The sequence below is a fragment of the Drosophila subpulchrella genome, chromosome 2L, assembly GCF_014743375.2.
Source record: "Drosophila subpulchrella strain 33 F10 #4 breed RU33 chromosome 2L, RU_Dsub_v1.1 Primary Assembly, whole genome shotgun sequence".
NCBI lineage: Eukaryota > Metazoa > Arthropoda > Insecta > Diptera > Drosophilidae > Drosophila > Drosophila subpulchrella.
Window position 1 is genome coordinate 7689504 of NC_050610.1, and position 20263 is coordinate 7709766.

General features: G+C 37.2%; 3 protein-coding genes across 3 annotated transcripts; 1 reads left to right on the forward strand and 2 right to left on the reverse strand.

Annotated features, from left to right (window-relative positions):
* The first annotated feature begins 993 nt into the window (after positions 1 to 993).
* Positions 994 to 1993, forward strand: LOC119547617 (mitochondrial 2-oxodicarboxylate carrier). Its single transcript, XM_037854542.1, has one exon. It carries the CDS (start codon positions 1076 to 1078, stop codon positions 1976 to 1978), a length of 903 nt encoding a protein of 300 aa, XP_037710470.1. The 5' UTR covers positions 994 to 1075; the 3' UTR covers positions 1979 to 1993.
* Positions 1994 to 13339: 11346 nt separating this feature from the next.
* LOC119547497 lies at positions 13340 to 14053 on the reverse strand. Its single transcript, XM_037854389.1, has 3 exons — positions 13936 to 14053; positions 13695 to 13871; positions 13340 to 13631 (listed from the first exon to the last, which is right to left on the reverse strand). The coding sequence occupies exons 1-3, from the start codon at positions 13991 to 13993 to the stop codon at positions 13414 to 13416; spliced, it is 453 nt and encodes a 150-aa protein (XP_037710317.1). The 5' UTR covers positions 13994 to 14053; the 3' UTR covers positions 13340 to 13413.
* Positions 14054 to 15355: 1302 nt separating this feature from the next.
* On the reverse strand, positions 15356 to 16114 carry LOC119547602. The gene is made up of 3 exons (XM_037854523.1): positions 15980 to 16114; positions 15734 to 15919; positions 15356 to 15663 (listed from the first exon to the last, which is right to left on the reverse strand). Exons 1-3 carry the CDS (start codon positions 16035 to 16037, stop codon positions 15458 to 15460), a joined length of 450 nt encoding a protein of 149 aa, XP_037710451.1. The 5' UTR covers positions 16038 to 16114; the 3' UTR covers positions 15356 to 15457.
* Between the last annotated feature and the right edge of the window lie 4149 nt (positions 16115 to 20263).

Here is a 20263-nt window from a genome sequence, read left to right on the forward strand (position 1 = left end):
GGTTGAGGATGAGCTTCATGGGGTTCGGCATAGGGCTGGGAGTGTCCTGTGCGACCATGACTAATTTGTTAGCAATTATGTTGGATTGACGTCCCGGATTGGGCCACATTAGCATAATTGTTGTTATGAGATCGCCCAGGAGTCCACCAGCACAACAGACATTTTCATAAGAGGGGGTAGAGGAATGGTAGGTCCTACATGCAGTGCACTTGACATTCATTAACATGGCACTCGGAGATACACATTATAGGGTGGCTATATCTGAGGAGCTACCAGGGGAAAGGTCAGTGTGAGATGGGGCGAAAAATAACCAGTAAGAACCTTTAAGAGGTCCCTTGGCTGAGCACACATCTTTGAGGAATATTAATTAATTTCAAGTGCCTAGTATTACAGATCATTTTGTGAAATAAGTGACTAGATGGTTTCTAATTGCAGTTAATTAGAGTGCATTAGGCTTGTATGATTTCAAAGCAACTAATGTAAACTATATAGCTTTTAATAATTAATCAAAGAACTCAACAGAATACAAGTTGGGTTTGCGGTAAAGATAAGCTCCCTAATTATAAAAAGGACACCTAACATTACTGAATTTGAAAAAGGTAATCAGGTTTCTATATACCGATTTAAATCAGTTACAATAAATTTTGCTACTAATAGAACGACCTTAAACTCCGAAACTAGTTTTAATTATTCTTTTAAACAGAGACAAGAAGTTAACAAAAATTCTAAAATCCACCAGTAAATTGATTTGATTTTAATTTGTAAGGCTTGGAAAGGGGAATTTATAATCCTTAACAGCTGTAACGCACATGTTATGTGACGTTTACAGCTGTTAACGGAGAAAACAGACCTCTAACAGTCTAACAATTCAAGTTTAAAAATCATTACAAAATCGAATCGGTGGAATTTTGTATTAGAGTCTTGTTAGCTAGGTAAAAGTTCCACCTTTTATTGCTAGTAAAATTAATCCCTGGTCACCAAAGTCAGCTTTTAAACCAGAGTCGGAAGTGTTTGTTTAGTTTTCGTAAAACAAAATGACTTTAAACAAAATTCGAAATTTGTTGTCGCCGCCCGAATGCAGATCCGTTCAGAGGCGCCGGACCGTCCGCAGGCGCACTGCCAATTTCTGGCTGGCGGATGTTCGGGCTTCCTGGAGATCCTCAGCTTCCATCCCCTCGATGTGGTGAAGTCCCGGATGCAGATACAGGGCGCTCGTCCCCTTCCCGGGGAGGTGTTCTATAGCGGTCCTTTGGATGCATTCGCCAAAATATATCGCTACGAGGGGCTATCTTCCCTGTGGAAGGGCATTGTGCCGCCGATCTGCGTGGAAACCCCGAAAAGGGGTGCCAAATTTCTGATGTACGAAGTGTTTAAGCCTTACTTCCATTTCGGGGCCCCACATCCCACTCCTCTGACCCACGCCATGGCCGGATCGCTGGCCGGAACCCTGGAGTCCTTTCTCGTGAATCCCTTCGAGATGGTCAAAATCACTCAGCAGGCCAATAGGGAGAAGCACCTGAAAACATTGTCGGTGGTCAAGTATATCATCAAGCACGATGGCTATGGCATTGAGGGACTATATCGTGGTATAACCGCACTCGTGGCCCGAAACGCCATCTTCCACTTTGGTTTCTTTGGTTTATACAATGCGATCAAGGACTGGGTTCCCATCTCGCAGGATGCTACCTCTGAACTCCTTCAAAAGGTCATAATAGCTGGCTTTGCCAGTTCCCTCGCCTGCTTGACGAGTGTTACTTTTGATATGGCCAAGTGCAGGATTCAAGGACCCCAACCGGTTAAGGGCGAGGTCAAATACCGATGGACCATAAATACGATAAGGACGACGTTTAGGGAAGAGGGCTTCCGAGGGTTGTTCAAGGGTCTGGGGGCGTCGATAATGCGGGTCGGTCCGGGTGGAGCTTTGCTTTTAGTGTCCTATGATTATTTTTATGAGTTTCTCAAGAAACAAAATATATGACTTTAAATATTTTAAGCCTTTTACAAGCACACCACTGTACTTCAAATTTTACTAATCAAATTGAAGTAAAGTTTTCGAATTAAAGGCAATCAGAATGTATTATTCGGTAATTAATTGCTATAATTACGAGTCGGTAAACATTAAACATCTTCTTTAAGTGGTCAATAACTCTGGTAATTTCTTCTCACCACTAATTGCCCAAAAACCCCTTGCTATTAAGTTGAAATCTGTTTGCATCTCTGCTAATAATGGCCGCCCACACAATATAAATTAATCTTCGAGTCCCGAAAAAGTCGCCTGAATAGTTTTGTTGTGTTTTTCTGTGGCTGCTCTTGTTACAGTTTCAACTTCCGTTTCCGTTTCGGGGATCCCCCGCACACACACACAGAGAAACACAGAGACATGACCGCAGACCGCAGCTTCCCATGTTTTACAATTTACACTTAATTGTTTAGCACGCCAACAACAGAAACACCGAAAACAGCAACTGAAACGGCATCAACAAGACCGACAATTATAAGCCAGCCATAACAACAATTACAATTACACGGAGCACTTACAACGGAAATTATAATTAATTTATGCCGAGTGTTGGAAGTGAGTGTTTCCCTGGACTTCTCTAAGTGAGCTACCGCCTTGGTTTTTCTCCTAGTTTTTCCATCTCCCTTTCCTTTTTCCCTGGTTTCATTCCACTTGACACTCGCACCTAATTGCGTGGTAAGTGAAGAGTCCTGCAGGACGATAGGAATGGAAATTAAGAGCCATTAAGGTGAGCAAAGTGGAAGGTGGCTGGGCAGGAAAGAGATCCTCTCTGCTATTCCGAATTATCATATCTAAAATCAAGACCCAATTAAGCCACTTAATTCCTATAAATCAAAGTTGAATGCTTGGCAAATTTACCCCGACTGCAAATCAACGTTTGTTGCCATCAATCAAATTTTGAACCCAAACAGGACTCGGCCTCCCAGAAGAGGGGTCATCAAATACAGTTTCATGCTTAATTAGTTTTAATGCGAAATAAGCATATTTCGGCTGAATTAGCCAAAAACATCCAACGTAACAGCGATACAAATGTTCAATTGTAATGGCAATTTGGGCCTTAAAGTATGCAACGCACATTTTCAATTATTCATAGTTGAAATTGCAAATGCGTAATGAAATGAAATCAAAAGCAGAATTTCCAATATATGCAGTTTGCAGTCCAAACCTAATTTCGTCTACCCCCTCCCCCACCCCGGAAAATCCAAAATCCTCAAACCAATCGTTTTTGTCCCCAATGGAGTGGAAATGCCCTTGAGCCGTTTGCCATGTTCATGTCGACGTCATTTTCCATGGTATAGTAATTACACTAATCTATGTTTCGAGTGTCTGTGTGTTTGTCCCCTTGTTTATGTGTGTGTGTGCAGGCCTATGTAAATGCATTTGAAATTGACCCTGGAGACATTTTCGTTGGCCAGAAAATGCAACCCGAAACGCATTTATTGTTTTGTGCCCTTGTTGTTTGCCGTTTGCTTCTCAGTTTGTTTAATTGTTTGCCAGCTCGAAGTGTTTCTTGCTTGTTGGCAATTTGTCAAGCGGTTTAAATTTATTGTAACTAGTATCTGAGTACAGGATATTGGGCAAATTTGAATGATAGTCTCGGAAACGCTTCATTAATTGAGTGAAAAATAGCACAATTGAAAATGTTATAGTTTTCATTATGCAGCTCTAATGAACCCCTCTTAAATTTAAAACGCTAAAAATATTTGTCCATTAAGGGGATATATAAACTATTTCACTCAGTTGCTCAATCAATTGCTAAACAAATTCTGCTTTGAAAAATTTCGAAAAACAAATTGAATTAAGAGAGAAGTGCACAATGCAATTTAATTGCTTTGGTCAGTGTTTTTCTCACTCCACTGCTACCGTGTTGGCCATGTCTAGTCAATAAAATATGAATTATTTGAAATATTTAAACGTCCCAAATAAATCAAATGCCAACACTCAACACCATCAAAGCCAGGGAGAAGGCAGAAATTTACAAGTATTTTTTGTGTTGCCGAATTGTGTGTGTGCTGTGGCTGTGGCTGTGCTGCCTGCCAAACAATTTTCCAACTGAGGATAAAAATTTTTTTATCAGGAAACAGCAAAAATTTGTGTTGCCGTTGTGGTTGTCTAAATAAATTTTTTATTGACCATGGTTAACGCTTCACTGGCCAATAACCAGAGACAGGCAAACGGGGCGGGGGGCCAAAAACCACTGGAGAATGCCAAATTGTGGGGGCGTAAGGGGAGGCCGGGGTGGGCGAGGAGGCCGGGAGAAAGGAGAAAGGAGTGCTCAAAGTTCTGGCTTCCCACACAAACGCCTCAAAGCATGCCACAAGTTATTTTCACAGCCCAGCTCACTCACACAGCAGGCATTCAAGTGTGTGTGCCTGTGTGGGGCAACGAATAAATGTATGAATGAACGAATGAAATGCTCAAATTACACATGTTATACAATTGTTGGTAGAAAATATGATTATGCTTAGGGGAAAAAGGCCAGCAGAACCCCGAGCACACCCAACGAAATTTTGAAATGTCTAAACGTGGGCTCTGTGTGCGTTCTTAGAGGTGTTAATCTGGAAGTGATGAAGAAGACTACATTTAAATACTCTTATGTCATAATCATATCATGAGGGAAAAGGGACTTAACTTTTGTCAGCACATAACTTTACTTGTTTGTTAAGAACCGTTTTCTCATCCGCACGTATATCTAAAAGTAGGTTTTAAGCCTAGAAAACGTAAGGAAATGCTATAATATAGATAAATATAATATATGTAATATAAATACTATAATAATGCGAATCCAAATATTCCTAAGTAGTATATTTTCTATTTACTATGGATAAAAAAATAAAAATACATTTTATTCGCATTAATAGATTATTCTAAGGTCTTCTAAGTTCCCAAAAATATAGTTGATATCTTTAAATTACCGTTTTTACAAACTAATATGGTCGAGTCTAATAAAAAAGACTAGAACGAAGTATTGACTGTAACTAAAAAATGTAAATGTAATATTCAAATGTAATAAATGGTATACCTATACAATATATTGATTTACAGAACATTCCGCATTCGATCTTTTCTTGAACTATCACATTCCATAAATTCATAACACGTTTCCCAGCTGCCGTATTTCGCCTAGCTATCGACTGTTCAGAAGGATTTTATCCTTCTTGACTGGCTTTTATTCTCGCATTTTACGTGTCTCATGTGCGCTCATTTTCAACTTTAAAGCAGCCGATGGAACGAGGCAGAGGGCAGGGTTGAAAATGAAATGAAATTAATATGAAGTTTGACTTAACGCCTCATAAATCATTGTCCAATTTTCAGACGACAACGATACGGGGACACGGGACTCGGGATTCATGACTCGGGACTCGGAACTGGGAGAAAGTACGGGCCATCCTGCGGTGGCATCGCTGTCCTGCTGACGTTGTAACACAAACACACTTAAAATGATTGAAATATATGTAGAGTCGGATATATGCGTAACATGGCACGACATTGCCTCATATATAGTACACATCCCATCCCATCCCGACTATATATTGGCCGGCTAGCGTCCTAGACAAGCGAAGACTGAAGACTTCCTCATTACACGCTTGTCACGTGCACATTTAACGTTCCGTTGCACACACACACACATCCACATAATTATACGCACACACAAGCAGGAGCACCAACACCAAGGCATGACAGTCATTCATATTAATATTGTTGGTCAAAAAAAACAAGAGTGAAAAAACAACGGCACGGAGAAACGACTCCTTAGACGCTAGAAAGGCAGACCTGCATACCAATTTTTGGATTTTAAAGATCTCCGAAAGAAGATACAATTTAAAATCCTTTAACTCAAGTGATATACTAAATAAAATAACTTCAGAGCAAATATAATAAAATTTTAAATGGAAATTGTATAATACGTATTTGGTTATTTATTAAAAGATTTTAGAAAAATATTATAGTTTACAATGCTTAAACGTAAGTGATATACCCAAAAACTAAACATTAGAAAGCAAGGAATTCTATATACATATAACTAATAAATAGAAGTTTAGTTTTGTGTTTTGCATTCTTAGATTTAGCGTTCTGAAGTATGTTAAGTATATATAATCTAATCAATATTTCAATAAGGCAAGGAGAATGTAAGACTCTACTAGTCAACGATATTAAATAAAATACCACTTAACTTTATATAGGATGCCCTAAGTTTCAGGAAAATATTTTCCACATTTAACAGCCTCAAGTACAGGACCAATAAATCTAAACTTTAATCTCCATGAACAACTTTAAGCCATGAAAAAATAATCACTGGAAGACAAAAGCACAGAAGACCATATCAAGTCCTAGTTAAGTTAGTCAAAATTTCCTTTCCCCACAACTGCTGGGATATGTAAATTTTTCCTGTGGACAAACTAGAAGAACAATATACAGCAGTGTAAGCAATGCATGGCAAGTGTTTTTCAATTTGTTTTGCAAATTATGCAGCAAAGTGAGAACTCGAAAATGAAACTCCAGTACCCAAAGGTCTGGAAATATTGTTAAAGTTAAAGCTTTAAGGCGAGGGAAAATATGAAGTGTACAATTTGACATGAAAACTAAATATTGAAAATATATAAAAATATATTTAATGTGAAAGATTTAGGGTGATGAAAAATATGAAGTGTAAATTTTGCCATGAAAACTAAGTATTTATAAACCTTTTTGGATTTTTGGAGTTTTAAAATTAACCTAACAGAATTGCTCGTTACAAGTTTTAATTCCATTTGAAATTTCTGCACTATTTCGAATTGCAGCCAACAAGTCCGTGTGTAATTTACTGGCAACTAAACAGACCCAGATCCGAGCAGGGTCATTAAGCCTGGACTTGAAACACTGACCACATGAGCCGCAACCACATGACGCCGTCGCCCCACTCGGCCACATATCCACCCATCCACACATCCACATATCCACCCATCCGCATTCGGAGATAATTAAACATGCTGCGCACGTGCAGCGGCTGCTTTCAACATTTTATGCTTAAGCAAAAATGAAATAAAATGCGGGGAGCCCTTCGGGGGAGTTCTAGAGGATTGCGGGATTGGAGGGATGGGGACTCATGTCTGGGTCTGTGTTCCACAAATTGAACCGCAAGTAGACGGAGCAACTGCTGACCAACAACAGCAACAATTTTATATATATTAATTAAAAGGAATTTTACGCGCTAATGAAATAAAATGTGAAAGTGTGTGTATATGTGCGAGGGGAAGTTTAATAAGGATATGAGTGTGTGCGGGTGTGACTGTAGGGCGGTGCATATGCAATGAAAAAGAATTCCACAATTTAATTTGGCAGGAAAATAAGGCACACAAAAACAGAGATGCACGTTACACATACGCCCTGTGGAACACGTACTTTTAATGATATCTCAAGATCCGAAGAAGCGTAGTCCTTGCGGAATCCTGGCAGTTCCAACAGCAGTTGCCGAGGAACTGAAAGAATATTACGATGGCTAAAACCCAGTTCGGTTTCGACTGTTAACAAGTTGCCCTTACAACAGGTTCGATCGAACATCTGTGGGCGGCATCTGCAAATGTTATGGTAACTGTTAAGGAAATGATGTGTGGGCATTGGTAATTGAATATGTGGAGAGTTCAGCTTAAAATAATTAATGACAGGCCCGAAAACACTCATCTTCGGCTGGCGTTTTCCATTCATTACAATTACTGGACCCATTTTTACATTTTCCACTGCAGTTTTGGCTGCGAACTAAAAGCATCCTTAATTCTCATCCTCGAACACTTAAACCATATGCTTTTCCATCTGCATCCATTCGCTGACCCATATCGTGGCACTTCTGTCAACGTTTTCTGACAAATATTGTGACAGCTGTCACCGAAAGCGAAAGTGACAGGCCGCTGACCCGCACTTCCGGTTTGCTGTTGACTTTTCTGCTTTCCGTTTCCCCACACAACTGTACCCCGTGCGAAGGGATTTACTCTGACGCATCTTTATAATTGAAAATTAATAGTCGCTAGTTGCTTGTTTATGCATTCTCTGGCTGCGCCATCAGTGCCCTTTTTTCAGGCTTGCATTTCACTGGTTTCCATTTTGCATTTTCGGTGGCCGAATGATGGGTGTGGGTGGCAACCCTGTCCTGTTCCCGGAGAGTGGACACGCGTTCAGGCAAACAATACCAATTACCAGGCGCGTAACGGCGCGGTCCAGGATATATGCCCAGGTTGGAGGATATGAGGATATGAGAGCCCGTACGTGTGTGTGAGCACTTCCTGGCTGCCCTCACATATTCATATAGATATATATGCACGCGGATGAGCGGCGTGTGTGTGTCAACCATGGCCAATGCAGATGTCTGCTTGTGTTTGTTTTTTGCTGTTTGTTCGTTTAACTGACATTCGTCCAGTGTTATTTTTCCCTCCCACCGCCGTACACCACGTTTCGGCTTCTTTTTTGTTTGGAGTCACTGACTGACCGAGAAGCCATTGTACAATTTTAATTGGCGTTTCAGTTATTGAAATGTTGCACCCAGATCGATTTATACATGCCCTACACATCGGGGTATCATGCCAAACTGGTGAGGATGTTTTGAGAAAAGGGAGCAATTGAAATGTTAAATAAATGTATTGAAATTCTGGTTTTAAGTGCTTTAGATTTTTGAAAGTTTATATTATAAAATAGAAATTCATTTGAATAGTTCTATCAAATATATGTTTAAATTCTTTATATATAAGGTTTTTTATTTTCCTATATATACTTTGATCTTTTTACTAGTTTAAAAAATACTTGCAGTTTGGAATCATCTTTCCTAGGCTCACCACCCATATAAAATTATTACAAAATTTCGTCATACTAAAATCCAAGGGTGACCAAAGTTCACCCTTAAAGAAAAGTATATGACACTGTATCCAGGATATTAACAGTCAATAATGTCAGGTTTTTGTCGAACATATGCGGCAGCGATTTTTCATTGTCGAGACGACAATAAAACGAGTTTTTCTCTCTCAGTTGATCTTTATATTTTAATTTTTCCTGCATTTCACTTTTAATATGCTTAAATGCTGCTGAAGAAAAAACAATAACTTTATGAAGTGTCACTTTTGACGGTGCGAATAATGATTGATTTTCCGCTTGAGTTGAGATTTTGGAGTCTGATGTGAAACAGATTTCCAGGCTAATTGAAATGCAACGAACTGCTCGCTTGAATTAAACTCAGGTGCGTACTGTTTTTGTTTATCGTTTCAAATTTCGGTGTTAATAATAATATAAGCAGTCGAAGACAACAGTCTTGTTTTGCCTCAGCGATTGTTTCCTAATAACAAACACGACACACCCTAATTCTCTGTCCCTGCAAAAGCTCTCGCACTTTCTCCCGAAATCTGACAGCTCACGTTGGCGCCTCGCAAGGATTAAGTCATGCTGCTGTCATGCATAAATTCAGCAAGTTGTGCAACTGCAAAGGACCCGAGATGGGTGAGAAATGGTTCTGAATATAATGCAGTATAATACAGATTATACAATTATAAGCCTCATACATAACAATGTTGTGTGAAGAAAGGAATATTTTAGTAAAAGAGGGTCAACATGTTTTATTTGTTACTATATAAAATTTACCAATTTTAATATTAAATCGGTGTAAATAAATTCAATTAAGATATCATTTCAATGTTCTACTCTTGTTTAACACACTCACAAAGCCCAAAATCTGATAAACATTTGCTTAAACTTGGTTCTGTCTCCACATCATTATTAGCATAATAATAAAGCTGTTAGGTCGACACCAAATCACCAACAAATAAGCCAAATATCTTTCTAATTACTTACAAACAAGTCCCAAACCAAAGCCAAAACCAAACCCAAAGCAAACCCTAGCTCAAGTTACATTGGCAGCAGCAACACCAAAGACATTTGCTAATCTCTCAACAAAACCCCATATCCTTTCTCAGCTCGTTATACCACATTTTGCGACAATGTGATAAACGTTTTAGGCAAATATTACAATAATAATTTTCAACCAGTTTCACAGGGCTTGTGGCCAAGGAATTTTAAGCCGCATTAAACCAGATATTCCCCCACTTCTTTTGTTGGGATTTTCACTTTTCATTTAGAAATTCTTGGTGTTTACACTTTAGCTGCATCTCATAAATTATGAATTCTCTGAATGTGAACGGTGTCCATATTGATATAAACAATTGATATAGTATGTGCAGCAAATTCTAAAAACAGCCAGCGGATGTGTAAATGTTGCCTTTTTGTATTTGGCTCTGATTTATTTGTTACATATTAAAATTTTTAGATTTATGGGTCAGCATTCTATTTTGGTCTTGTGCTAATTTTTGCAAACACTTTCTCTTAAAGTGGGCACTGAAATAGCGATGCGATATATTTTAAAAGTTCCCAAATTTAAATTCAATTTAATCGTATTTTGCATATTTTCTAGTTATATATTCTTATTTATTTAAGTTATTTTTCAACTTTGACAACGAAAACCTCATTGAATTCTATTACTATTAGCATAAATTTTAAAACAATATTTACGCAAATAAAATAGAATTTTAATTTCCTTCTTAAGCATTTGCATACCCAAATAAATACGAAATGTGAATTATTTAAATATGCTATTTATTCCGTGAAAATTGAATGTTTATGATAGAAGGCCATTTAGAATTTATGCCTATTTATATTTAATTGCTTATTTAGTCTTTAATATGAGAAGCTCATGTTTTCTATTTAATTTTGATTGCAGCTTCATTATTCAAATTGCCTTTCTTTGATTTGCATTCCAAAAATTCACAAAGCATCAGGCCATACCACAGACATTTTGCGACAGTTTTAAATTTTTAATACATATTTAATTTTCAACATTCATTTGGGGAAAAACTATATACAAAGGGCAAATTGAAATAACTGTCAGGCATTCCGTGTCAAATTAAAATAATAATAAAATCGCAAAAAATGAACGAAAACTAACAATGTGAAATTGAATAAAAGTGACCGAAGAAAGGAGCAGAAAAAAACCAAATTAACCACGAATTACAAATCAATTTAAATGCGCCAAACTTTTTTTCAGAAGCCAAACAATGAAACTTCTGGTTATTCTATTTCCGCGGAAAAGGCGGAAACTTTTAATTCAATTCCTGTCTCGGGCATGTCAATGAGTTTGCCTTTGTGGGTGGAGCCAAGTTTCGGGCCTCTTTTGGCCTCTTGAATGCAACATTTTCGGTCGTCGCGAAGAATGGAAATTTGTTTAGTAAATTAAAAGTACTTAAAGTGCAAGTCAAGATCTTAGTCTTATCGTCCTCAACGCCCCCCGTTTCAACTCTGGCATTATGTATTCTTTTTTAAAACATGCAGAATCACGTCTATGCATCTTAATAACTTTTCGTGCTCGTGCAAACAATGCGAACGTGAAAGTTGAATAGGTTTGGCTTAGTTATCAGAGGGTTCCCGTCTGCGTTTCCACAGGAGCAGGATTTTCTGGAGGGGTGGCTCGGTCTTTGGTCTCTCAATGCATAAATCAAATGTACATATTGTAGTTGAAGTTAAACTTAATTTAGTTTCCGTGTGGGAGTTCCCAGGAAGTTTTGGAAATCGGGGGTGGGCTTTGAAATCGCAAAGAGAAATAAGATACTTATAAATGGCGAGGGTGCTTTTGATTTTTGTGGTAACCATTTATTCTTTGTGATTATTTGTATAATATTAAGAAATCAATGCTGAACATATTTTTTAAGTTCATACTTTATTATATAAATAAATAAATTGGTTGAAGTAAAACAAAGGTATAATAGGGTACATATATGCAATTCATCCTCAAATATGCTTTTTTGTGGTAATCAAAACCATTAAACAATTAAATATATGTATATGAATCAAAAACATGACCAGCTTAAAGTACTTCACAAATAATGTATCTGTATCTGAGTTAAAGGTTCATGAAACCCTTTGACAAGGTCCTTTGATGCCATGCAAAAACACATCAGCCTTGGTGTGGGTCAACCCATTCCAGATGTCAAAGCCATAACCATAACTTTGTTTAGCGAACACATTCATTCCCATTCCCACGCGCACATGAAACAATTGAATCGAAAAGAAACCAATCAGTCAACAGGGGGATTCCCCCACGCAACCCACCGAGTGCAGCAAACAAAAAAAAGAGCCATCCAAAAAACAAAGTAACAACAATACAAAAATTAATTGATGACGTGCACACTCACACACACACAGATGACGCACCAACACTAATTGGCAGCAGGACGTATACATATAGCCAGGAAGTCGATTTGATAACGGTGCAGGATACGGATATGATGGGTGGTATGGAACCCCTGCCGTTTTGGTTATGAAACAGCCGAAACGGGGGGCTGTAAGGGGTTTTCAGAGGAGGGTTAGAGGACGGCGTGAACACGGCCAAATCGATGCAGACATAGACGAGCAACAATCAATCAATTAAATGCCTGACTGCAGCTCCAAACAAACCGAGCCACAGCAACCATAACATGACCCACCGGATAATGTTCGGCATGCAAAAGTGAGGCTGCCTTTTAGCCAGCCGGCAACACTATTAAAGATTTATTCATGTTTCTCGACTCGTTTTGGCTCATGCCTTCTCTGGGATAGTTTGCCAATTTCAATGACAGCCTGCAATTTTTAGAGTTCCCAGGATGACTAATGCAGCAAAGGGAATTTTCATCAAGAGAGATATAGGGGGGTGGAACCAAAGATGAACCTTTCACTTTATATTGGCAAGAATATCAGAAAATCTGTGTGAACCACTCTACTTGATGTTACATGACTTAAATTACATCTTTATAGTCTGGACTTTTAAATTTATTTTAAGAGGGGTAAATCACGGTGTAAAAGCCAAGCATTTGAGCAAAAACAACTAAATAGCTTGTCTGAAAAAATGATCAAAACGTAGGTTGTAGAATTTATTCTATCCAACTACAATAGATATCTGAACTTTGAAGGGTACAAAATTTAATTATTAATTAACGAGGATAACTTCTTACAGAAATCTACATTTTGTAGATGATTTTACATATTTTATTATGACAAGTTTACCAAAGTTTAAGTACAAATATTTTTGTTTGAGGTATGTTACCCCAGTTCTTGCCCCCAATTTGGCTTATCAAAATTCTTAGTATTGGCCAATCAGTCTGGTGAAATGTAATTAATTCGAACAGCTAAGCTGAGCCAAATAAGCCTAAGTAGAGTCATATATATTTATCACCCACTGATTAAATACTTGTGAAATTTTAAGAAAACGTGAACGGTCGGAAAGTTCCAAAAGTCTAATCTTATCAAGTTTGATAAGAAACAAAATTAAAAGAGACATTTGAAAAAGAAATAATTTATTATGAAATAGTATCGAGTGATGTTCTTAACTCATCTATATTAATTGTCGCGCTCTAGGCAAAGATCTTGGTCAGCAAGAGACCCAAAATACCAGCAGTAATGGTGAAGGTGCTGCTGCTAATTTTTCCGGCTGGATTCTTGTTGCACTTATCCCCCGAACAGATGTTGCAGCTGGTCCTATTATAATGGGAATAAGCAGGCTTTAGGCTCAAACTACAGGCCCCAACATTGGGATGAATGCAGCCATGCAGCTGGTGGATTGTATCGTTGTCTGGGGAATGGGGAGATATATTTTGAATCTTTCTGGCTGATATTTGGCATTCAAACTACTCACTCCAAGTGTACTTAAGAGCCAGGCAGTCAAATCGCGTGCTGGTTAGGTTCTGCACTCCCTGATGATAAACTGCCAGGTAGTAACTAGTCTCATTGGCAGCCGCATTGGAGCAGGTTACTTTCTTGGGACTCTTGCAATCCTTGGGCGTTACGCAGGTGTAACACACCAGAGAATCAGCTATTCAATAGAACAGATCGTCAGTTTAACCCCAAAAATATTTATCCCTTTGCTTGCGACTTACCTAATTGCACACAGACAAAGACCACTAAAATGCCGGCAATTATAGCTTTGGTAAACATTTTGGGCTCTATATTTTTCACAGAGTTATTCTTTATACTTTCTTAGTCGCCTTTTCGCTTTAAACTAAACTCAGTTGAAATTTTGAGAACACTTTTATAATCGTTTCTCTTCAGATCTCGAACTTTGCGCAGTTCTTGTCAGATAAGCATGAGTATTTTCGTTGATAAGCTTATCGCAACGTTTACAGCCTAGTAAGCTTATCAAAAAAGCTTCAATGGAGAAACAGAAGGGATTCCCCTTCAGGTATTCATTCAATATGTAAAGGCAGTAACGAAAATGTAGCTTACATATATCGAATGGTAATATAAATATGCGTGTACGGAGTATATCCTAGTTATATGTGTCCAATATACTAATTGTATACTATTTTTAAAAATTAGTTTTATTTTACACAACAAGAAAACCAGAACCTTAGCTTGCTTAATCTTTATTTGCATTCGTTGTGTTATCTACTACTTTTCTTAGACCTAGTCAACAGTTTCAAATCTTACTCATAGCCTGACAATTTCACACTTGACTGAAGTATGGTCTGTTCTCATAAGCTAATATAATAGTTCTTATCTTAGTCCGCAACTAATCAATATGCGCGCCAATATGGCAATAAAAGATAAAACCGTTGCGTACAAGTGGTAGCAATCAAGAAGGGGAAGTTTTTAGCTTAATAACTTACTAAGTTGCTAAGCGACTTAAAGAGCCATATATATACTCACATTTTATTTACGCCGAATTCATTTACATAGACCAATGGTTATTTTTCAGCAAGCAGTTGCTAGAATTAAGCCATTTGTTTTTTTTTGTTAAGTTGTAAAAGCCATAGCCATTTATTATTTGTATGGAAAGTCTTACCATAAACTTTATAATCTAATAAATAATTGAAACCAACCCATAAAACGATTTAAAAAACCATCCTAGAACTGGCTAATAAAAGTTTAAGTAAATATTGTGGGTTATGACTGTGAGTCATATCAGTATATTGATGATCAAAAGAATAATATAGGAATGTTATTTTGCGAAGGTGCTGACTTTATTCAAACTTAGGTTTTAATCTTTTAGAACCTACAAAAAATATATAACATATATTAAATATATAATAATAACTTTGGTATCAATCATAAATAATCTTGTCTCTTTCCATTCCATTATTAAAAACATTTGAAATCGTAACATATTTATATTTCTATCCGAAGTCGTTGAATTTTAAACCTTTTTGGTTTTAAATATCTATTTGTATAACAAAACCTTTAAGAACCCTACAAAAAGTTTAGAAATTGTAGCCCATAAGTAACCTAATCTCATCCCTAATTAAAATCATTCGAAAGTTATTTTCTAATATTATTTTATTACGAAGTCGTATAGTTTTAAACTCTTTGTTTTCGTATATTTCATATAAAACATTGAAAATAAATAATTTACAATTGGAATTAGGTTTAAATACTGCATAGCTCCTCAGTAAGATAATGGGTTTAGCTTAGGATCTTGGCCAAAAGTAGGGCGATGACGGAACCCACGATGGTATAGGCGCTGCCGCTGAAAGTTCCCGCCGGATTGCAATAATCGGTGCCGCAGGTGAAGCATGCCCTGGACCATCCAGTGGTGTTGGTCAAAGTAAGACCGCAGACGTTTGTCTCATTGAAGACACAGCCCAGGAACTCAGAGGCATGAGAATAGTCTGAAGAAAAGTCGGAGGACATAATTAGATATTTTACTACTAAATTCCAAAAAATAAGGGATATACTTACTTGCTGCATGGTAGTATGTGAGATTGGCACAAGAGAAGTTCAGACTGCCATTAAGTGCGGGCACATTGCTGTGGTACGACTCCAAAAATTCCTTATTGGCATTGGCCGTCGAGTTCGAGCAGGTTTCGTACGAAGGACTTTTGCATCCACTTGGAGTTGTACATTTGGAGCAGGTCAGCGAGTTGGCTAATAGTTAAAAGTATTCTTCAGCAAGGATTCGACTTTGAATTTAACAATTTTTCTCACCAAACTGCACGCCCACAATGGCCACTAGGACCACACAGAAAATCACTTTCTTCCACATTTTGATCAAAGGATAATTTGTTTTTAAAGTATAAACACAACTCTGCACAATGCTGTCTCTAGAGAAACTGAACCAAGTGCAGCCGATGGCAACTTATTTTGTACTCCATAACTGAACCATAATAAAATCGGATTTTATGCCGGCTATAAAGATTAGATTCTGTTATCAATATGCTTCAACCCACTTTGAGTCAGGGGACTGTATTGGAATTGTTGACTAAACACCAATACGGGGTTTTCTGTTGATTGGATGCATTTCTAACTAAGTATGTATGTGTTCATGTACACACAAAAATGTGGGGGATACTTTTTATCAACAAAGTTCCATACCGATAACTAAAAAAAAAACAAAAGAGAACTAATGACTGATTTTATAACTTTTTCCACATCCGTTTATAGCAAATGACATAATTATAAGAGTATGGCAAAAATACTAGAAAGAATGCTTCAGTAGACGGCCTTGACTATTAGATACCCTATACTCAGCTAAGGAGAGTGCGAGGGAGATGCAGATATGGAAGCAGCAATCGGCTGTTTCCGAGATTGCACAAAACTTTTAAATGAATTGTCCGATTTGAACAGTTTGTAGATGTAGATGGTTATTGATAATAAGAACTAAATCCCATTTAGACTTTTAGAATATATTAAAAAATGTGGGAGCTGGGCCGGTTTTAGCGTTATGAGTGTTTGTGGGCGTGGCACCCTGCTGCGCTGCGCAAAAACCTTAAAAAGTTCCCAAGATATCAGCGTTCGGGCAGACGGACACGGCAAGATCGATTCGGCTATTGATCCTGATCAGAATATGTATACTATATTGCGTCAAAACCGCTTCTATCTATTTGTTACATACTTTCCGAAGAATCTTATATACCCTTTTAATCTACGAGTAACGGGTATAAATTGTAATACCGATGTCTAACAGTCTGATTGTAATCAGCTAATGATATCAGAGATATATATTGTAGATATGCATCATATAGCATAAATCAACTGCGAGATAGCTACAAGTTGGGATTACTTTTCCAGATAAGAAAATATTAGTTTTAGAACTGTATACACATTTATAAAAGAAATATGCTACACACTTTGAGTCACAGTCAAATTAAATTAAGCTCACCCAAAAATATTGTTTGATACACGACGGAAATTCAAAAAATGATGATAAATAATGAATTTATTGCAGATAAGATACGGTTTTAATTAATTCAATAATAATTCACAATTTTTTGCAAAAGCTTTATATAATGATACAATTTTGTAAATAGTTCGATGGCAAGTATTTGCAAAAGTGAAAGATACATAACTAGTCTGCAGAAAGCACGTATCTTTTGGGGAGATAAACCCCTGTAAAATGTTTTCATTTTATTTGTTTTTTTGGTTAAGCCAAGGAATAATTTCAACGAAATTAGAAGAGGACTTGCCGTAGGTGGAATTGAAAATCATACATCACAATCGTGGCCATTGCCCAGGACATGCCACGAATAGCTAAGCAGCTGTGGCAACAACAATGCTAAGCCGCTGTCAAGGATGCGTAGGGGAATATTACAAATGACAGGCCAAATGACTGACTGCACTGGGAGAAGCTACAAGAAAGGACGACGAGGGCACTCCAATCTGGTGAGCAAAAAACAGGGGATCGCCTGCGGTCGAGATTTAAAAAGTACGTGTATCCGAGTGTCCAAACAGGTAAACAACAGAATTACAATATGCTTTCTTAAAAATTAAAATGGAAAAAAGTAGTAGAGGACCAACAGCAGCGTGGTTTTTCCGACAGGACAATAAGCAAGGATAAGCATCGAAATGATGATGATGATGATGGCGGCGGAGGATGGTGGATAGAAGTCGGCGGATGGTGGATAGAGGTCGTAGGTTGGGAAGTGGCTAAGAGCTGGCAAGAAAAATACAAGCACAAACACGGATACAGATATGCGACAGGCGACAACGATAGCAAAAGTCGACGAGTCTGACAGATACATTTTAGTCCTGTTGCGGCTCCTGTTTGTCTACTTTTTCCGCTTTTTGTCCCTGCCCTTTTTGTTACCCATCTCGCAGGTTCTGGCCACATTTCCGCATGCACATTGCACTCGTATTCCGGTCACGTATCCTTTTTAATCCTGACAAGAATATTATTTCCATAAAAAACATACACACACTCAAAGGAAGAGCGAGTTGCGGCAGCATCCCGGCAGATCAAGCATACGCCGCGTAGTCCACCTAACTGAGTCATAGACAATTCGCAATGGCCCTAGAGCAGATGTATTTAATCTTTCGAGTATTTTTTATCCATACAACCCCAGTCCCTGATGTTATCGCCAAATATATACAAATTTAAATAAGCAGAGAGGCCAATTCACAACTAGACGAGCAAAAAACTGCCCATATAATCTGTAATACAACATTTTAATTAAATTTATAATGAAAACAAACATACATAAAAAAAAATGTTTTCTTTTAAATCTAGATAAATAAATAAGAATACTGCCACAAGTAAAATTTCAGTTTTTTAAAATGTATATTTAATTTATAAAAAATTGATACAAATAAAAATTTTAATAAATTTTGGAAAAATAAAAAAAATTACTAGTAAAATATAACGGATAACTTTTTTGTGATAACAATTTTTTCAAATTTTTCAAAATAATAAGGATAAACTTTAATGAGATAGTTTAACTGCAACTTTTTTGTATTTTTTAACGATAAAATAAACTTTTTCTGCAAACTAAATAAATTTCCTGATGAGCAAAGAATTTAAAAGACATGTGTACAACGTTAATTCTAATCGTTTCCTTTCCCTCCTTGATATTTCGTTTATATATAATATATAAATAAAAGAAGAACAAGAAGTGCTGCCTAGAAAGTGAATTTCGTCCCCTCATCAATATGCATTCTGCTATCGCAAAAACAAGGATTCAATAGATTTTTTATGCTCTCGACAATATTTGTTGTTCACATAACAAATTACAAAAGCTGCAAAATAATTTATAACAATGATTGTTGTTGGACCATCTGGACGAACACACACACACCCCCTTTTGGACTGGCTAAGAGAACAACAATGTGGACTACAATGCAAACAAATCGACAAACTATAATAATAAGACAGTCCCCTGGCAAGCCAGCAGATAAAATTAGAGACAGAGAGGGTCTGGAGATATGGGCGGGAATAGGGGACGTAGGACCCGACTCCGACTCATTGCATTGTCTGCAGCAGCTGCAAAAACTTTCAACATCAATGAAAGGAAACAAACAAATTTTACATTTTCTATGTCTCGGCGGCTCCTATGAACAACAAAAAGGGAAACGAAAAAATAGAAACAAGGGAAGGGGGCGATTCGGAAAGAAAAACAATAACAAAAGCAGCTTAAGTACTGCCACAAGTCGTTAGTCGAGGTCGCCACTTCTCGAAAGGAGCCTGAAGAACTTTAAAGGATGAGCTGAAGCATCCTAATTGCACCTCAACGAGTAAAATGTCCAAGAGTAATTCCAGGATTGTATAATATTAATAACACAATTTAAATTTTCCACTAAGCTCTTGTAAATATATATACCTCAATGACAATAACGAAATAAAATATTTTAATACAGCAGAGTAATATAATATTATAATGACACAATTATGACAGTAAAAGGATACTGACATATCCCAATCAAATTTATACTATAGTCATGTGATTTTAAAATTGATTGGCTTTACTTTTCTATAAATTTAGACATCGTTTGAACTATTTTTCGTAATTCGGATAGAGATAACTATAAGGCCTAACCCATATTATTTACCCACATTTATACTACATTTTGTACTGTAGTTATGTGATTTTAAAATTGATTATAACTTTTATATCTGTAAAATATAATATGTAAAATAGAGTACAGATATCGTCTTAATTATTTTAAGTGTAGTTCGTAACATCGATTGAGATAAGTTTTAGGCCTAAATTTAATTTACCACTCACTTCCAATAAAAGTATCCAAAAATAGACAGTATCCAATGTGACTATCATGGCTTTTGTGTTCAAAATCGAACAGCCCCTTGCTGGTTGTTTCCCTTTGTAGATTAAAAACCCCTGAAAGTATGCTGCACAGTGACCCACTAGAGTTCATTTGAAAGTTAAAAATTGAACGCCAAGTTCACCCTGTAACCCATCGCTCGACATAACCGTTCAATTTGCAGTTCATGTCTTGGCTCCATTCAGCTCACCTGTTTTTCTTTTTTTCCAGCTCCTTGCT